We start from the raw sequence: 17696 nt of genomic DNA on the forward strand, positions 1-17696 counted from the left end.
TACTGGAAAAACCACAGCTTTGACTAGATGGACCTTTGTCAAGAAAGGGATCTCTTTGCTTTTTAATATGCTTGTCATAGCTTTCCTTCCAAGGAGTAACTTTCTTTTAATTTCATAGTTGCAGTCACTGTCCACAATGACTTTGGAGCCCAAGAAAATAAAATCTGTCACTGCTTCCACTTTTTCCCCATCTATTTGCCATAAGGTGGTAGGACCAGATGCCATGATCTTAGTTTTTTGAATGTTGAGTTTTAAGCCAGCTTTTTCACTGTCCTCTTTCACCCTCATCAAGAGGCTCTCTAGCCTCCAAGATTTGCTGCTGCTGCTGCTAAGTCACTTCAGTTGTGTCCGACTCTGTGCGACCCCAGAGACGGCAGCCCACCAGGCTCCCCAATCCCTGGGATTCTCCAGGCAAGAACACTGGAGTGGGTTGCCATTTCCTTCTCCAATGCATGAAAGTGAAAGTGAGGTCACTCAGTCGTGTCCGACTCTGTGCGACCCCATGGACCGCAGCCCACCAGGCTCCTCCGTCCATGGGATTTTCCAGGCAAGAGTACTGGAGTTGGGTGCCAGCTTGCACTTAACCTTGTAGCCTTCTCTCCTTCCCGCCTTCCCCTCCCCCGACTTACCAATCTCTGGAGCTTCCTCCAGTTCCTGGCTAGCCCTTCTGCTATGAGTCTCTCACTGTCTGGATTCTCTCTCCATTCTTCCCTCACTATTCCTTACTTAACCCTTCAAGAATCAACTCAAGACTCTTCTTGAAGAAGCTATCTTGATCACTGCCATGCTGGATTGCATGTCCTGGCTCTGGGCTCTCAGAACACTCCACACATTTAACTTGGCTCTTATCGTATGTGATTAGAATTATTTATGCTTAGGTCTTTCTCTCCCATTATACTAGAAGGCAGTTAAGAGTGATTTCTTCATTATAAAAATCCTTGGAACCTAATGTCCTACTGTAGTCCCTGGCAAAGAGTTCAGTTCAGTTCAGTCGCTCAGTCGTGTCCAACTCTTTGCGACCCCATGAACTGCAGCACACCAGGCCTCCTTGTCCATCACCAACTCCCGGAGTTCACCCAAACCCATGTCCAGTGAGTCAGTGATGCCATCCAACCAACTCATCCTCTGTCGTCCCCTTCTCCTCCTGCCCTCAATCTTTTTCCCAGCATCAGGGTCTTTTCCAGTGAGTCAGCTCTTTGCATCAGGTGGCCAAAGTATTGGAGTTTCAGCCTCAGCATCAGTCCTTCCAATGAATATTCAGGACTGATTTCCTTTAGGATGGACTGGTTGGATTTCCTTGCCATCCAAGGGACTCTCAAGAGTCTTCTCCAACACCACAGTTCAAAAGCATCAATTCTTCTGTACTCAGCTTTCTTTAAATGGCAAGAATACACAGAAGAACTGTACAAAAAAGATCTTCATGACCCAGATAATCACGATGGTATGATCACTGACCTAGAGCCAGACATCCTGGAATGTGAAGTCAAGTGGGCCTTAGAAAGCATCACTACGAACAAAGCTAGTGGAGGTGATGGAATTCCAGTTGAGCTATTCCAAATCCTGAAAGATGATGCTGTGAAAGTGCTGTGCTCAATATGCCAGCAAATTTGGAAAACTCAGCAGTGGCCACAGGACTGGAAAAGGTCAGTTTTCATTCCAATCCCAAAGAAAGGCAATGCCAAAGAATGCTCAAACTACTGCACAATTGCACTCATCTCACACGCTAGTAAACTAATGCTCAAAATTCTCCAAGCCAGGCTTCAGCAATATGTGAACCGTGAACTTCCAGATGTTCAAGCTGGTTTTAGAAAAGGCAGAGGAACCAGAGATCAAATTGCCAACATCCACTGGATCATGGAAAAAGCAAGAAAGTTCCAGAAAAACATCTATTTCTGCTGTGTTGACTATGCCAAAGCCTTTGACTGTGTGGATCACAATAATCTGTGGAAAATTCTGAAAGAGATGGGAATACCAGACCACCTGATCTGCCTCTTGAGAAATTTGTATGCAGGTCAGGAAGCAACAGCTAGAACTGGACATGGAACAAGAGACTGGTTCCAAATAGGAAAAGGAGTTCGTCAAGGCTGTGTATTGTCACCCTGTTTATTTAACTTATATGCAGAGTACATCATGAGAAACGCTGGGCTGGAAGAAACACAAGCTAGAATCAAGATTGCCGGGAGAAATATCAATAACCTCAGATATGCAGATGACACCACCCTTATGGCAGAAAGTGAAGAGGAACTACAAAGCCTCTTGATGAAAGTGAAAGTGGAGAGTGAAAAAGTTGGCTTAAAGCTCAACATTCAGAAAACGAAGATCATGGCATCCAGTCCCATCACTTCATGGGAAATAGATGGGGAAACAGTGGAAACAGTGTCAGACTTTATTTTTCTGGGCTCCCAAATCACTGCAAATGGTGACTGCAGCCATGAAATTAAAAGATGCTTACTCCTTGGAAGGAAAGTTATGACCAACCTAGATAGCATATTCAAAAGCAGAGACATTACTTTGCCAACAGAGGTCTGTCTAGTCAAGGCTATGGTTTTTCCTGTGGTCATGTATGGATGTGAGAGTTGGACTGTGAAGAAGGCTGTGCACCGAAGAATTGATGCTTTTGAACTGTGGTGTTGGAGAAGACTCTTGCGAGTCCCTTGGACTGCAAGGAGATCCAACCAGTCCATTCTGAAGGAGATCAGCCCCGGGATTTCTTTGGAAGGAATGATGCTAAAGCTGAAACTCCTGTACTTTGGCCACCTCATGCGAAGAGTTGACTCATTGGAAAAGACTCTGATGCTGGGAGGGATTGGGGGCAGGAGGAGAAGGGGACGACAGAGGATGAGATGGCTGGATGGCATCACATACTCGATGGATGTGAGTCTGAGTGAACTCCGGGAGTTGGTGATGGACAAGGAGGCCTGGCGTGCTGCAGTTCATGGGGTCATAAACAGTCGGACACGACTGAGCGACTGATCTGATCTGATCTGATCTGATAGTCCAACTCTCACATCCATACATGACTACTGGAAAAACCATAGCCTTGACTAGACAGACCTTTGTTGACAAAGTAATGTCTCTGCTTTTCAATATGCTGTCTAGGTTGGTCATAACTTTCCTTCTAAGGAGTAAGTGTCTTTTAATTTCGTGGCTGCAGTCACCATCTGCAGTGATTTTGGAGCCCAGAAAAATAAAGTCAGCCACTGTTTCCACTGTTTCCCCATCTATTTCCCATGAAGTGATGGGACCAGATGCCATGATCTTTGTTTTCTGAATGTTGAGCTTTAAGCCAACTCTTTCACTCTCCTCTTTCACCTTCATCAAGAGGCTCTTTAGTTCTTCTTCACTTTCTGCCATAAGGGTGGTGTCATCTGCATATTAGGCATACAATAAACGTGAGCCTGAATGAAAACCAAAATATGGATTTTCAGTTTCTGGAAGGGAATCTATTGGTCAGGAGAATCATTAGCTTTATTTTTTATTTGAATTATCACCTGTGTTTGACATTTTAAATAGCCTTCCAAAAATAAACCATACCCAAGGGTATGACCGTGTCTCAAGAGTCACTTATGCGTATTTGTGTCAGTGCATGTTTGGGACTAACTCTTTCTAAAAAGCATTTCACTAAGATAAGGCACAAGGCAATCATTTTTTAAGTGTATCCATTTGACCTCTTTCAGATTTGAATTACATAATTTTGTTGAAATTTTTGAGCATAAATTAACTAGATCATGGAATAATACATGAGTGCCTTAGAGAATAGGTAATATTGTATGAAGGGAAACATAAGAAAGGACATCAAGTAAATGGGGAGGAAGTTTGAAGTGGGTTGGAATGAGTGTTGGGTCTTATATCCAAGAATAATGTTTTATAGAAAATATTATATGTAAAATCTATAAAACCTCTGGACTTTTATTTATTAAATAAAATGTTGAAAGGCTTTATGTGGGATCTGGAACACGGTGGGGGTATCTTGGTCTGATTTTGTTTTATATTCTAACTGGAATGGGTGTGTATCTCTATGTGGCACCTATACCTTCTAAAATATTTGTTCATCAATAGCAAGCACATAACAACTTCTTTCTGACTTACATCAAAAGTAATTTTCCATTTGGAGATAAAGGTCAAAGCTTGAAACCAGTAGCCAAGGAAAAGAGCAGTGAATATTTTAAAATATATAAAGTGATCTGTTAGCTAAGATGCCGTTATTCAAAAGCTGTCTCTTTAGCTTCTACTACTTAGAGCTGCAAAAACATGGAATTAGTCTGACCCATAACTCTTCACTCTCTTCTCTTCTGTAGTGGGATTGGAAGGAACTGGCCCTGGGCCTCAGGAGGAAGCAGTATTTTGGCAGAATTTGGAACTCTGCACTTGGAGTTTATGCACTTGAGCTACTTATCAGGAAACCCCATCTTTGCTGATAAGGTGAGATTCTCCAGTCAACCCGGCATTGCAAAAGAGTACTTGTAGGAAAAAAATATCCTCTCTGGGGAGATTTAGGCATATGGAATGTGGGAAAGAACAACCAAGTCTAATGGAGCCTTCATGAAATGTTGTTACATGCAGCATTGCTTGTAACCAAACTATAAAGCACTGTTTCATGGCACTGTCTAACTCAGCGCAAGAGGGCCTGAATTACATGTCTGATTCTCTGCACCTCCAGTAAGTAACTTTACCTCTCTGAATTTTTTCCTTTTTCTCAAAAACATAGTGTTTTGTGGACTATGTGATCCACACATGTGAAAGACTTTTTTAAGCTCGGTTTTACAAATGCAAGGTAGCAGTTGAATTGATTTTTAATTTTCAAGAAACACACCCACCACCCCAGCACTCTGCCCTTATCTAGCTTTCACCCCGCTTTGTCTGCTCGCCTTTACAGCAGAGTCCCTTGGACGCATTGTCTGCGTCTGTTGTCTCCTCCGCCTGACTCCCACTCCCTGGAGCGCTTTCCTGCCCGGCTTTTGTCCCAGCCACCCTGTTGCCACGTCCAGTGGCCTTTCTCGCCTCTGCGTCTTCCTCGCCCTCTCAGCGTTGATGCACTGGATCACTTCCTTCTCCAGGAGGCTTTCTCTGGCCCTGGATGCAGACACACAGTATTCCCCTAGGTTGCTTCCTTCTCAGTCTCTTCTGTTGGATCCTCCTTATCACCCCAACCTCTACACACTGGAAAAGCCCAGAACTCAAACTGGGGGCTCTTCTTCTTACTCTCACTCTCTCCGTTATTCTCCCCAGTCTCATGACTTTACGTATTATCTGTATGCTGACTGCCTCCACGTTTGTAAGTCCAGTCCCAAGCTGCCCCCTGAACTCCAAGCTCTGTAGCCAAGTACCTATTCAACATCCTCACTGTGAGGTCGCTCAGACAAGTCCCACTTAAAATGCCTCACACCTGCCTCTACTCTAGTCTTTACTCTCTGGGAAAAGACACCTCAGTTTACCCAAGGGCTCAGACCAGGACTCTTGAAGTTATCATGGTTCTTCTCTTTTATAAACCTCAGGTCCAAACCATCAGGACATCTTTTGTGTCCCATCCCCTGTGCTTTACCCTGGTTCAGGGACCCATCATCTCTCACCTGGACTGTGCAGTAGCTTGTCTGACTACCACGTCCTCTCTTAACCCCTCAGTCACACTGATCCTGTAAAAATACAAGTTTTCAGTGGCTTTGCATCTTACTCAGATTAAGATATGGTTTGAGAAGCCTGCACAGTGTGGGTCTGGCTACCTTTGCTTCCTCACCTCCAGCCTCGGTGGTCTTGCCAAACCCACTCTCTTCTCAGGGCTTTTGTGGACTTACTCTTCCATTGCTCTGCACTACTTCCTCTTTTATTCTTTTAAATTTGTGCTTAAACACTCTCCCAGTAACCTCCCCAGAGCACCCTAACCGAATGCAGCCTCACCACCTCCTATCACTGTGTCCCATTACCCTTTTGTATTTTTTATAGCTTTTATTACCACTTGACGTATTTATTTGTTTCTTAGCTGTCTCACTCCACTGGATGCAAACTCTAAAACAGTAATGACTTTGTTTATCCAGTATATCCACTGATACATTCTACTTCTTTATATGGTGTCTTGCATATGGTTATCAATGTGACTGTATTCACTTACTGTTATTATTTGTAAGCTGGTGGCAACTATCTTTGTTCTAATATGGCATCATTTAAATCAACTTTGATTCTAACATGGAAAAAATGTAATCAAGAAAGAGAAGAATGGCACCAAACTTTTTTCTTTAGATTTTTCATAGTAACATTTCATTTTCTGTTGTAGGTAATGAATATTCGAACAGTACTGAACAACCTGGAAAAACCAGAAGGCCTTTACCCTAACTATCTGAATCCCAATAGTGGACAGTGGGCTCAATGTAAGTCAAGAGTTAAGCCTTGTTTCAGCTCTTTTTAGTACCCAGCACTGTTCTAGTAACAGAGAAAAGGAACACCAAAATAGCCCAAATCTTGTTGGAGAATCCTTAGAAAAGAGGAAAGTTCCCTTCATAAATAAGCTTCTGTCATAAGGCAGACTATAAATGTTACCAGGGGAGCTAGATTGTTTTATTTTTCATGCATAACTGTGAGCCTGATCATCTGTAAGCACATTTAAAGGTGTTAATCAGAAAGGGAAGATCTGGTCAGGGTAGTGCAGGGATGATAGCCTCTAAAAAACTGATTATGCAGATAAGAAAAGTGTTCCTTTGTGCTAATGACTAGCAGGATTTGCCCAGAGTAGTTAGAGCATTCTATTTCATAACATTTTCTCTTTCTGCTTGGCTACAGGATGAAAGCGGAGCCTGAATCTTTAAGGGCTGAGAAATTGAAGGAGCAAACAGGGTTCTTTTCTTTAGTCAGTTTTAAGGTGGCAGATAAAGGCTTCTCGCCAGGAGAGCTACCTTTACCATAGGAGAAAGTATTGTGCTAGAAGCCCTCACTTAAGATCCTTAGGGACTTTGACCAAGGCTATAAAGACTCAGAGTAGCTGAAAGAAATGTTCTCAAGCTGATTGGGGAAAACAGTGGTAGATTAAGCAGCACCTGAAAGCAAATGAAGAGTCCTAAGTGAGATGTCTGGCAGTGCCAAGGATGTTAGTGACGCCTTGAGATTTTACTCAAGTTTTTTCTTTATATTTAAATAGGGTATTAGATGAGTATGCCTCACTGTTACTTTACAAGTATTTTTCTTAAAGAATAATTTAGTAGGAAAAAATGCGCTAAAATCTATGTCTGCATTAGTAATGTCTGTGGAAGGCTTGGCATTGACATCATAACTCCACAATCAAGGTTGCCACTTAACCTAAGCATGGTCTGCTAGGTCATTAGATGTTCTTTGGACCTCTCAGGGGATCTCTACAATCAAAGCTATTTTTATAATAACACTTTCCACTGTGTTGACATTTGCAGTTATGTTGCAAAAGCAGTAGTGGGTAAAACTGCTGAAGCCATGGTGAGAATCATGTCAGAGACACCAGATACTAACAGGCAAACCTCAGAAACATTGCAGGCTCAGTTTCAGGCCACTGCAGTAAATCAAATATCACAATAAAGCAAGTGACACAAATTTTTTAATTTCCCAGTACATATAAAAGTCATGTTTATACTGCAGTCCATTAAGCCTGCAATAGTACAATATTATATCTAAAAAGCAATATACATTCCTTAATGTAAAAACGCTTTATTGCTAAAAAGTGCTAGCCATTTTCTGAGTCTTTAGCAAGTCATAGTAGCATCAAAGATCACTGATCACAGTTGACCATAAAAAATATAATAGTAGTGAAAGACTTAGAAATATTGGAAAATTACCAAACTGTGTTCCAGAGACAGGAAGTGAGCAAGTGGTGTTGGAATAATGATGCCGGACTTGCTGAATGCAGGGTTTTCACAAACTTCCAACTTCTAACAAACTCAGTATCTGCAAAGGGCAGTAAAATGCAGAGCAGTAACATGAGATTTGCCTGTGGTTATGTCCTTCACTACAGATAACCACGACAAATAAAAAGATACCACTTTCACTCACGAATGCTGTTAATGAAGCAAGACATTTACTGATTCTAGTAAATCTCAATCACTGAGTAGATCACATCCTTGTAATATTCTGTATGATTAAGTGAAAAAGACACAAAACGCTTCTGCTGCATGATGAGAAACCTCATAGAAAAGCGCTTGTGTTGTGATTCGAGTTGCAAGCTGAACTAGCTGCCGTGCTGTTTCATGGGTCATCATTTTTACTTGAAAGAAGTGCTGAAGACAAATTGATTATTTGGGCAATTGGTAGATGTCACAAAAATGAGCATGTTGCTTCAGGGATAATGAAGAGTGTCTCTACCAAAGATAAAACTTGAGCTTATAATTAGAATTTTGAAACATTTGCACATGTCACCATAAGCTTAATGCCTTTCACCAACACTGAAAGATTCTTCTGCTAAGATTGGTGATGATATAACAACTATGGTTTTTGTGATGCTATATAGTCAAATGTATCATCATCTGGAAGATGTGCATAATTCAGGGAACCAGTATGTCCCAAATGACCATGCATGATGTTGCAAAATCATGTGTGAGGAAAAGTGCATTTAAAGTGCAAGATGGCCCAGTGGATTTTAATGTAATAGTGCAAAAATTCATTGATGTGATTTCTAACTCCACATTGTAACTGTTAGAAACTTTAACCACTTGTCAAGTTTTGCTGTAGTACCAAAAAAATTATCTGCTATTATCTGAAAAGACTATCAAAATACTCTTTGCTTTCCAACTATACAAATGTGTGAGGCTGCATTTTCTTCATATGTTTCAGCCAGAACAACACATAGCAACAGATTGAATGTAGAGCAGATATGGAAATCCAATTGTCTTCTAGTACAGCAAAAGAGATTTGCAAAAATGTAAAACGGTGTCTGCCCACTAAGTTTTTTTTTTTTTTTGTAAAATATAGCATATTCTTCTGAAAAGCCTATATATTAACATAATGGGTATATTATTACTTTAATAAAATATTTTCAGTTCTGTTTTAATTTCCAATATGGTAAATATTGATATGCACGCATGCTAAGTTGCTTCAGTCATGTCCGACTCTACTGCATAGACTGTAGCCCGCCATGCTCTTCTGTCCATGGGATTCTGCAGGCAAGAATACTGGAGTGGGCTGCCCTCCAGGGGATCTTCCCAACCCAGGGATCGAACCTATGCCTCTTGTGTCTCCTGCATTGGCAGGTCGGTTCTTTACCACTAGCACCACCTGGGAAGCCCAAATATTGATAGATATTACATAAATGAATTCTTCAGCATGCTTATTCATTTTTAAGAGTGTTAAAGCATACTGAGGTTAAAAATGGGAGGGCCACCGTAATATTTTGGAAAAATAGAACTTGAGTAACTTTCTCAATTCAAGATAACTAGATATGATTCTCTGAAAGGAAAACTATTTTTAAAGTTATCCTCATGAAAGATTTCAAAAGTTAAAAGTCTCTGTGAGTTGCTCTCTCCTTCCTGTGTTGTAGGATTCAGAGGTCACTATGAAGAAGGACAAAAAGAGTCAGTTATTCTGGAACATCTCAGTTTCACCTTCTGGGTCACCAGTGTACTATATATTTGTCCATGCTTCCTGGCACAAAGGGCCCTTTGTAATTGAATTGCTTATGGGCCAATTTCCTGATGGAAAAACAAATAGGGTTCATGCATCTCCTGCCTCTCTTCCCCCATCCCCATCCAATGTTCCAGCCACAAGGAAGATGCACTTTTTTTTGTTCATTAATCAAGTTCTGCTTGGCCATATCTGGGTCTTGGCTTTTGTGCCTTTTCCCTCAAGCCCTTTTCCTGTTTTTCTAACTCTACCAAGAGCCAACTCAATCACCCTTTTTTCTACGTGGCCTTCCTCAAGACACTGTTGGGAATTGTTCACCCACCCCTCCTCTGCTTGCCCCCGTCTTCCTCCCCCATCCCAACACTCTGGGTACTTTCCTGTCACAGTCCTTTTCCTAATGGTTCATATACATTTCCATCTTCCTAGGGATCCAGAACTTTTGAGGACAGTGGCTTAGTCATATTTGTTAACCCAGTGTCTTACAGCTAGTAGAAGTTTACTTGAATTTTGTGAATACTCATCCAGTATGTATCCAATCTAACCCCTTCTGCCTCTGCTTTTAGTAATGGTTCTGTTTTTCCTCTCCGAACCATTTGTCTCCTGCTCCTCAGTTGTGGTTGAGAGGCAGCATCTAGTCCTGATCATTAATAATATGTCATGACTGTTGAGGCCAAAGATGGGGTTCCATGTCTATAAACAGAACAACTGTCATCCTTCTTCAATTAACAGAGACAACATTGTGTGTGTTTAGTAACACCCTATTATATATACATATAGTAACACAGTATTATGTATAAAATATGGTGTAATGAGCATCATTGGGGGATTGCTTTGAAGAGAGAAGTTCACATTCAGATGAAGTCTGTAAAATTAAAGGGTTAAGATATTGAGTATATAATCCTTTTTGTCTTGATTCTTTTGATTTTTTTTTTCTCTTAAAGTAGCAGACATCCTTTTCTGGGACCTATTCCTATTGAAAAGAATAAATTGCCCCTTTTATAGAAGAGCATAATATTTGAGTGGCTGTCATACACATTATGTTTAGAGCATTTGGGAATAAGAATACCATATATGTTCCTTCTAATAGACAGTCCTTTCCTGCTGATAAAATGAGGCATGTTCTCTCTTACAGCCACAAAGCCACACAGGACTTTGTTGCCAACACAAATAGTCATCCAGACATGGGGTGGGGGGAGCTTAGTGAGTGAAATACTAACTTATTTAAAAAGAATTTTTCTTGTTTCTCATCCATAGTCCTTTATGTTCCTTTATTTTGATTCTTTCTAAATATAAAAATTTTATAGGTGAAAAAAATAGAAAACTAACTGGCATTAAAGCAAATATGTAAACCCTTTTCCTTTTTTAAAAAATCACCAAATGCCCAAGCTTGCATCTTCCTCCATTATAGAATCATAATAACCCAAGGGGGAAGAAAATGAAGCTGCTTCTGGCTGTTAGTTTTCAACTGTTATTGCCTTAACTCTGAAGGACATGTCTGAATCATGGCCATCATTTCCTATTACTTCATTTAGTCCCTGTTATTTTGAAAGTAACTGAACAGAGATTTGCTTTACCACGCATCGCTTGCATTTGTCTCCTGTGATCATGTTTATAACAACAGGCTTCTTATTGATGAGATAGTACTTAGTCCGTTTAGTTTGTAAATGTCAGAGGTTTCTGTGGCGGTTTATTTAAGAAATTGTAAAGGTCATATCAAACTGCTATTTTAAGAATCAACCCTAGAATTATAAAAATACTAATTTTACAATAAAACTTAAACTGTAATTCTGGGCTTTCTGCAAAAGAAAATCACACATTAAAAATATATCCCTTCTAGGCTTCATAGGTGTAGTCCTTAATAAAATTAACTTAAAAGAATTTGGCCTTGTTTGTCGTTATTTACTGAGTACCTACTATGTGCAAGATACTTCTTAGGGGTTGACGTGGACTGGAAAGCGTAACAGGTCTAGTCCCTGCCCTCCTGAACCATAATCTCATGGAGAAGACACACACACACACACAAATTTCACCATTTTATGAAAGTGCAGATGTGGCAAACGTGTGCTGTGAGAAAGCGCATGGAGAGCCTAGTGGGTAGTCTGATACATGAAATGTGAGTAAGGATTACTAAAGGAAGGGGAGAGGAGTCAGGGAGCACCCTTCAGGCAGAGAGAACAATACCTTGAGAGACCTTGAGGTGGGAAGGAGTCTAATTGTTTTGAAAACCCAAAAGAAGGGCCATATATCGAGAGGGTAGAGAGCAGGATTGATGACATAGGGAAGGTTGAGATCATGCAGGGCCTCCCTGGTCTCCAAACACCCAGGATTTGAGTCTTTAACATTAAAGACATCAAGAAAGGGGTGATCTGATTCACATGTTAAAAGGGTTGCTCTGGCATTAATGTGGAGGAGAGATTGGAATGGCACTGGCATTGGAACTTTGTGTGATGGTGGAAATGTTCTGTATCTTCCTTCCAGTGCTGTAACCAAGGCCTCATGTAGCTCTTGAGCACTAGTATGGCTGAGGAACTGATTTTTTAATTAGTTTAAATAGCAAAATGCTGTCACAGTGCAGGAGACAATTTGCCATTGCAGACTCAGGCATAGTGGTAGCTCAGGCCAAAATCGTATTAGTGAAGACAGGAAGGAGTGGATGGACTCAAGAGATACATTGGGGGTAAAATTAGTAGAGTTCAGTAACTCAGTGAATATGGGAGTGAGGGAGAGAAGTAAAGAATGACCATCTGATGTCTGACTTATGCAGACCTGGAAGTGTGATGGTGCCACTTAGTGAGGTAGGGATCAAGGCTAAGATAAGGTTGAGGAGGGAAAGATAGTATGTTCATTCTTATCACCTCTTCAGTTTTAGGTCCCAATGTCCAAGTTTCATTGTTGGGTGGGACTCAGGAGAAAATTGTTTGGATAGTGGTATAAAAATCAGTTTACTTTTTTGTAACTAAGTCAACAAATAAAAGATTTTTTTAATAGATACATAAAATTAGTTTTAAGGTTTGAAACTTCAAATGCATATTTCCCAAATAAGACTGTATTATTAATGCTCAAATTGTCTGTGAACTCTAGGAATGACCTTTCAAAGAGAGTTGTGTCTCTGTTTTTATAGGTAAATGTGCTTGGAAAATGTATTAATTCAAGTAGTAAGCAAAAGAATACGTATGATTGGTGTATATGTTGGAGAGCGAGTGATTACAGATTTGACACCCTATGCAGGCTGGAGAGTCACCTGGTACCTACCAGTGTTAAAATCTCATTTAGCTCCTCTAAGCCTCTTATCTCATTTTTAAAGAGGATTACCTACCTGCAAGTTACAAGATTGTTTATAACATACATAGTGGATCTAGCATAATAAATGACAGTGGAGGGGGATTGTAGGAATGAAGTACATTCCATCCTTCCTATCTGTAGAGTGTAGCTTCCAGGACTCCACAATACCAAAATTCACAGATCTCATTCCCTTATATAAAATGGCATAGTATATGCAAGTAACCTATGCATATCCTCCTGTCATCTCTAGAGTATGTTTAATACCTGTGTGCACATGCATGCTTAGTTGCTCAGTCATGTCTGCCTTTGTGATCCCATGGACTGTAGCCCACAAGGCTCCTCTGTCCACAAGAGTTTTCCAGCAAGAATACTGGAGTGGTTTGTCATTTCCTCCTGCAGGAGATCATCCCAACCCAGGGATCAAATCCATGTCTTCTGCGCTGGCAGGCAGATTTTTTACCACTGCACTACCCGCTACCTTTAATACATAATACAATGGAAATGCTATGTAAATATGTGTAATGCTATTAAAATAATATTTGGATGTGCATGGCAAGTTCAAGTTTTGCTCTTTGGAACTTCCTCAAATTTTTTTTTCCGTATATTCAATCCACAGTTGATTGGATCTACTTACAGGGAGCCCACAGATACAGAGTGACTGTATAGGAAGAAAAACTTCTACCCTGTCTTCTTTCTTACTGGCCTCCCCTGAAGGATTTTGACCCTTCAGATTGATAATACTACAAAAGCTATCAAATAATAATAATTAGAAGAAACTGAGGAGTTTCTGGTTATATTTCAGGCCAGGTTTTTGGGGGTTTTTTGTAAGATATGATGATACTCATAGCTTTGACATGGTTTATTATCTTACTGAGAGATAAAGCAATTAAAATTTCTGTATATATAATGAAACATTTTAATTTAGTATTTTTTCTAATGAAACAGAATTTTAGAATTAGGGTTGATTATTTTTTATCTGCATGCTTATAAAACTACACTGGTTATTATTTAAAGTATATCACATTAATTAACAGCACATCTGCTCATTTCAGAATATCTTTCTGAAAACAGGAGATTTGTTGGAATTTAAATGTAACATTGACTTACTGTTGACTTAGAGTTTTGTATCCTACTTACTGATGTGATTTTACTGCATTATCTGAATTAAAGTCTGAATCAGTCTAAAATTCATTTCCTTTGCAGATCATGTATCAGTTGGAGGACTTGGAGACAGTTTTTATGAATATTTGCTAAAGGCATGGTTAATGTCTGACAAGACAGATCTCCAGGCTAAGAAAATGTATTTTGATGCTATTAAGGTAAACACAAATTTAAATCATTATTGGCACTCAACTAACTTGTAACTTGCATATTAATCAAGCTTTAATGAAAAAATGAAATACTACCTGAGTGGGTTGCAAAATATTTTCAGTTAGGTAGAATTCAATATGTGCTAGTATAATTATACCAATAATAATCATACTTGATATGGTTTCGTTCTAATAGGGCAGTTAAAAGTTTTTTCATGGTTCAAACCTCAGTTAAGATTCACACATCTGAAAATGAGGTATTTTTCTTCAACAAGTGTGACTTCCCTGTTAAAGTCACAGTTAAAATTATTGTAAAATCCTGAATTTATATTCTAAAAATTAAGTAAGTTAAAATTACCCACAATTACAGACAGTCCTAATGGCTACTTCCATTTAATTATGGACAGTACTTTGAAATAAAAACCTGAACTAACCAAACTAATCTGTAAGGGACGATTATTAATAGTTTTCAAAGGTCCTTGTGATAGAAGAGGAATAAGGGGGAACAAATATTTGTTGATTTACTGTGTAATAAGTAGTGTGTTAGGTAAATATATAATATGTTTCCTTAAATAGTTTTTGTGTTTTTATTTTCTATTGGAGTTGCGATTCATGGGGTCGCAAAGAGTCGGACACGACTGAGCGACTGATCTGATCTGATCTGATAGTTGATTAACAATGTTATGTTAGTTTAGTTTTTTTTTTAAGTGAAATGTAGTTGATGTATGATATTATATTAGTCTCAAATGTACTATATAGTGATTTGACATTTGTGTATGTTATGAAATTATCACCCACAGTGAGTCTAGTAACCATCTGTCCCCATACAAAGTTATTACAGTATTATCAACCATATTCTCTTCATATCCTCATCAACATTTGTTATTTGTTGTCTTTTTGATGATTGCCATTCTGACAGGTGTGAGGTGATAGCTCATTGTGGTTTTAACTTGCATTTCCCTGGTAATTAGTGATGTTGAGCATCTTTTCATGTGATTGTTGGCCATCTCTCTGTATTCTCTCTTCTTCAGAAAAATGTCTATTCAGGTTTTCTGTCCACTTTAATTGGGTTGTTTGTTGAGTTGTATGAGTTTGTGGATTTTGTTTAATCCTTTATCAGATACATTTTCAGATATCTTCGCCCATTTAGTAGGTGGCCTTTCTTTTTTTGCTGTTGTTGTTGTTAGTTTCCTTCACTGTGCAAAAGCTCTTTAGTTTGATGTAGTCTCCCTTGTTTGTTTTTATTTTCCTTCCCTAAGGTGACAGATCAAAAAACGATATATGGAATTCTCCAGGCAAGAATACTGGAGTGGATAGCCATTCCCTTCTCAGGGGATATTCCCAACCCACAGATTGAACCCAGGTCTCCTGCATCGCAGGCAGATTCTTTACCATTTGAGCCACCAAGGAAGTCATATAAATATATATATAGTTCTAGGACCAATGTCAAAGAATGCACTGCCAATATTTTCTTCTAGGAGCTTTATAGTTTCAGATCTTATTCTTAAGTCTTTAATCCATTTTGAATTTATGTTTATATATGGTGTGAAAAAGTAGTCCAGTTTGAGTCTCTTGCATGTAGCTGTCCAGTTTTCCCATCACCGCTTTTTAATTGGAATATAATTATTTTACTGTGTTGTGTCCGTTTCTGCTGTACGATGAAGTGAATCAGCCATATGCATACATATATCCCCTCTCTCTAGATTTAATATTACATTGGTTCCCTCCAAGGTCAATAGTGAACTTTACTACACAGAGCAGATACAGCTCTTTAATATTTCAGGTATTGGAACCAGACACCTTAGTTAGAGCCGTGGCCTTCATTTCACACAGCCTTTAAGACACATGATAAACATTAAAAGCAGACTAGGATATGGTCCATATGCCCTCTTCCAGATTTATTTTTTCTTCATTCCTGTGAGGTTTCAGGTTTTAACTCAGGGAGTTCTCCATACAGTATGGTTTCCCTTATATCATTTTTAATTACTGTCCTGGCAGACATTTTAATTATTCTAATCTTAAAGTGGCCCCCTAAGATCTTGATGTTCCAGGAAAGACAACTTTAAAATACTCTTTCAAATACTTTTCCCTTGGTTTCTAAAACTATACCCCCCCGCCCCGCCCCCAGCTTTTAACATATTGTATTTAGACAAACCATTGACAGGAAAATCCATTAAGAGCAAATGAAGTCAAAGTGTTTCCTCTTTCTCTTAATAGTAAAAACACTTTCAATCCATATTGTGTTTTTCAACTTAGAAAGCAAAGTTAGAACAATTGCACTTTGATTTGAAGAAGTAGTCACGTCTTACATAGTAAAATTTCTTTGTGCTGGTTACATTTTGCTGCTTGCATGCGTGCCGAGTCGCTTCAGTCGTGTCTGACTCTGTGCCACTATGGACTGTAGCCCGCCAGCCTCCTCTGTCCATGGGATTCTCCAGGAAAGAATACTGGAGTGGCTTGCCATGCCCTCCTCCAGGGGATCTTCCCGATCCAGGGATCGAACCTGCGTCTCACATCTCCTGCACTGGCGAGCAAGTTCTTTAGCATTATCACCGCCTGGTTGTACTTTAAAAGATCATTGTTGTGAAGTAGAGGATCCCTTGCAGTGTTGTTCTGGACAGGTAATTTACTGGACGTGCAGTCCATCAGCTTTAGCTTCTAGTGCCTTTTGAAGATCATTTAATCCCAGAGTGGCATGTTTTTTTTGGATTGTGTTAATAACAGATACTTTTGAGTTTTTACCTGGCTGTTAATGTGGCCTCATCTGGAAGCCATACTAAGAATCCAAGGTGGTAGATTCTCATGCTGCCAGAAAGTCCATTGGAGTGATCTGGACAGGTGACGTATTAGGCATTTAGGATTCTAGAGGCACATCCAACTAATTTTTTTCAAATATAGAAGGATGAAATCACAAAATATACAAGTTTATTTTTTCCTAATCAATTCTCTATAGGTTTGACAGAACATATTTTAAAACCACTGAAGACTAATTTTTCCTCCTTTATATTTATTTACATTTTCCCATTGCCACACAAACGTTGTTTCAAAAGTCTTGAAACTTCACTGTAGTTTGTTTTGAGAGATAGTGACTTGGTCAGAATCATACCAAAAATAATGTAGTACTTTATTCAGGATCCATAACAGGGTAATAATGTTTCTCTAATGCATGCTCAAAGCTATTACTCTTGCCATGTAGAAAGAATAATTTCTTGGGTGATGAACAAGTATCTGCTTGAAGGACTTTATTGCAATTTGTGCTATGAGAAGTGTAAATAACTAAGATGTTCAGTTGCATTAAATAAGAATGAAATATTAATGTAATATCTAGACCATCAATAAAATTAGCTTAACCACAGTTAATGAGCACAGTAGTGTGTTCATTTATTTCCTACCATCTTGGTTTCATTTGTTTATTTCTAATAAAGGTAAAAGAGGTTTGATCTACCTATGCATTCATTTTCATTCATTCTTCTCTATCACAATTTTGTCTGTATCTACTACAGGCATGCCTCAGAGATATTGTGGGTTCAGTTCCAG

At 39.2% G+C, this 17696-nt stretch overlaps 1 protein-coding gene across 1 annotated transcript in view; it reads left to right on the forward strand.

Moving 5' to 3' along the window:
* The window catches only part of MAN1A1 (mannosidase alpha class 1A member 1), a 173536-nt gene that overhangs the window by 142412 nt on the left and 13428 nt on the right, over nucleotides 1–17696 (forward strand). Inside the window, exons 7-9 of the mRNA XM_061427451.1 lie at nucleotides 4299–4422; nucleotides 6269–6362; nucleotides 14053–14168. Coding sequence (XP_061283435.1) covers nucleotides 4299–4422; nucleotides 6269–6362; nucleotides 14053–14168 — 334 coding nt within the window. The remainder of the gene's footprint in view (nucleotides 1–4298; nucleotides 4423–6268; nucleotides 6363–14052; nucleotides 14169–17696) is intronic.

Source organism: Bos javanicus, chromosome 9, assembly GCF_032452875.1.
Source record: "Bos javanicus breed banteng chromosome 9, ARS-OSU_banteng_1.0, whole genome shotgun sequence".
Lineage (NCBI taxonomy): Eukaryota > Metazoa > Chordata > Mammalia > Artiodactyla > Bovidae > Bos > Bos javanicus.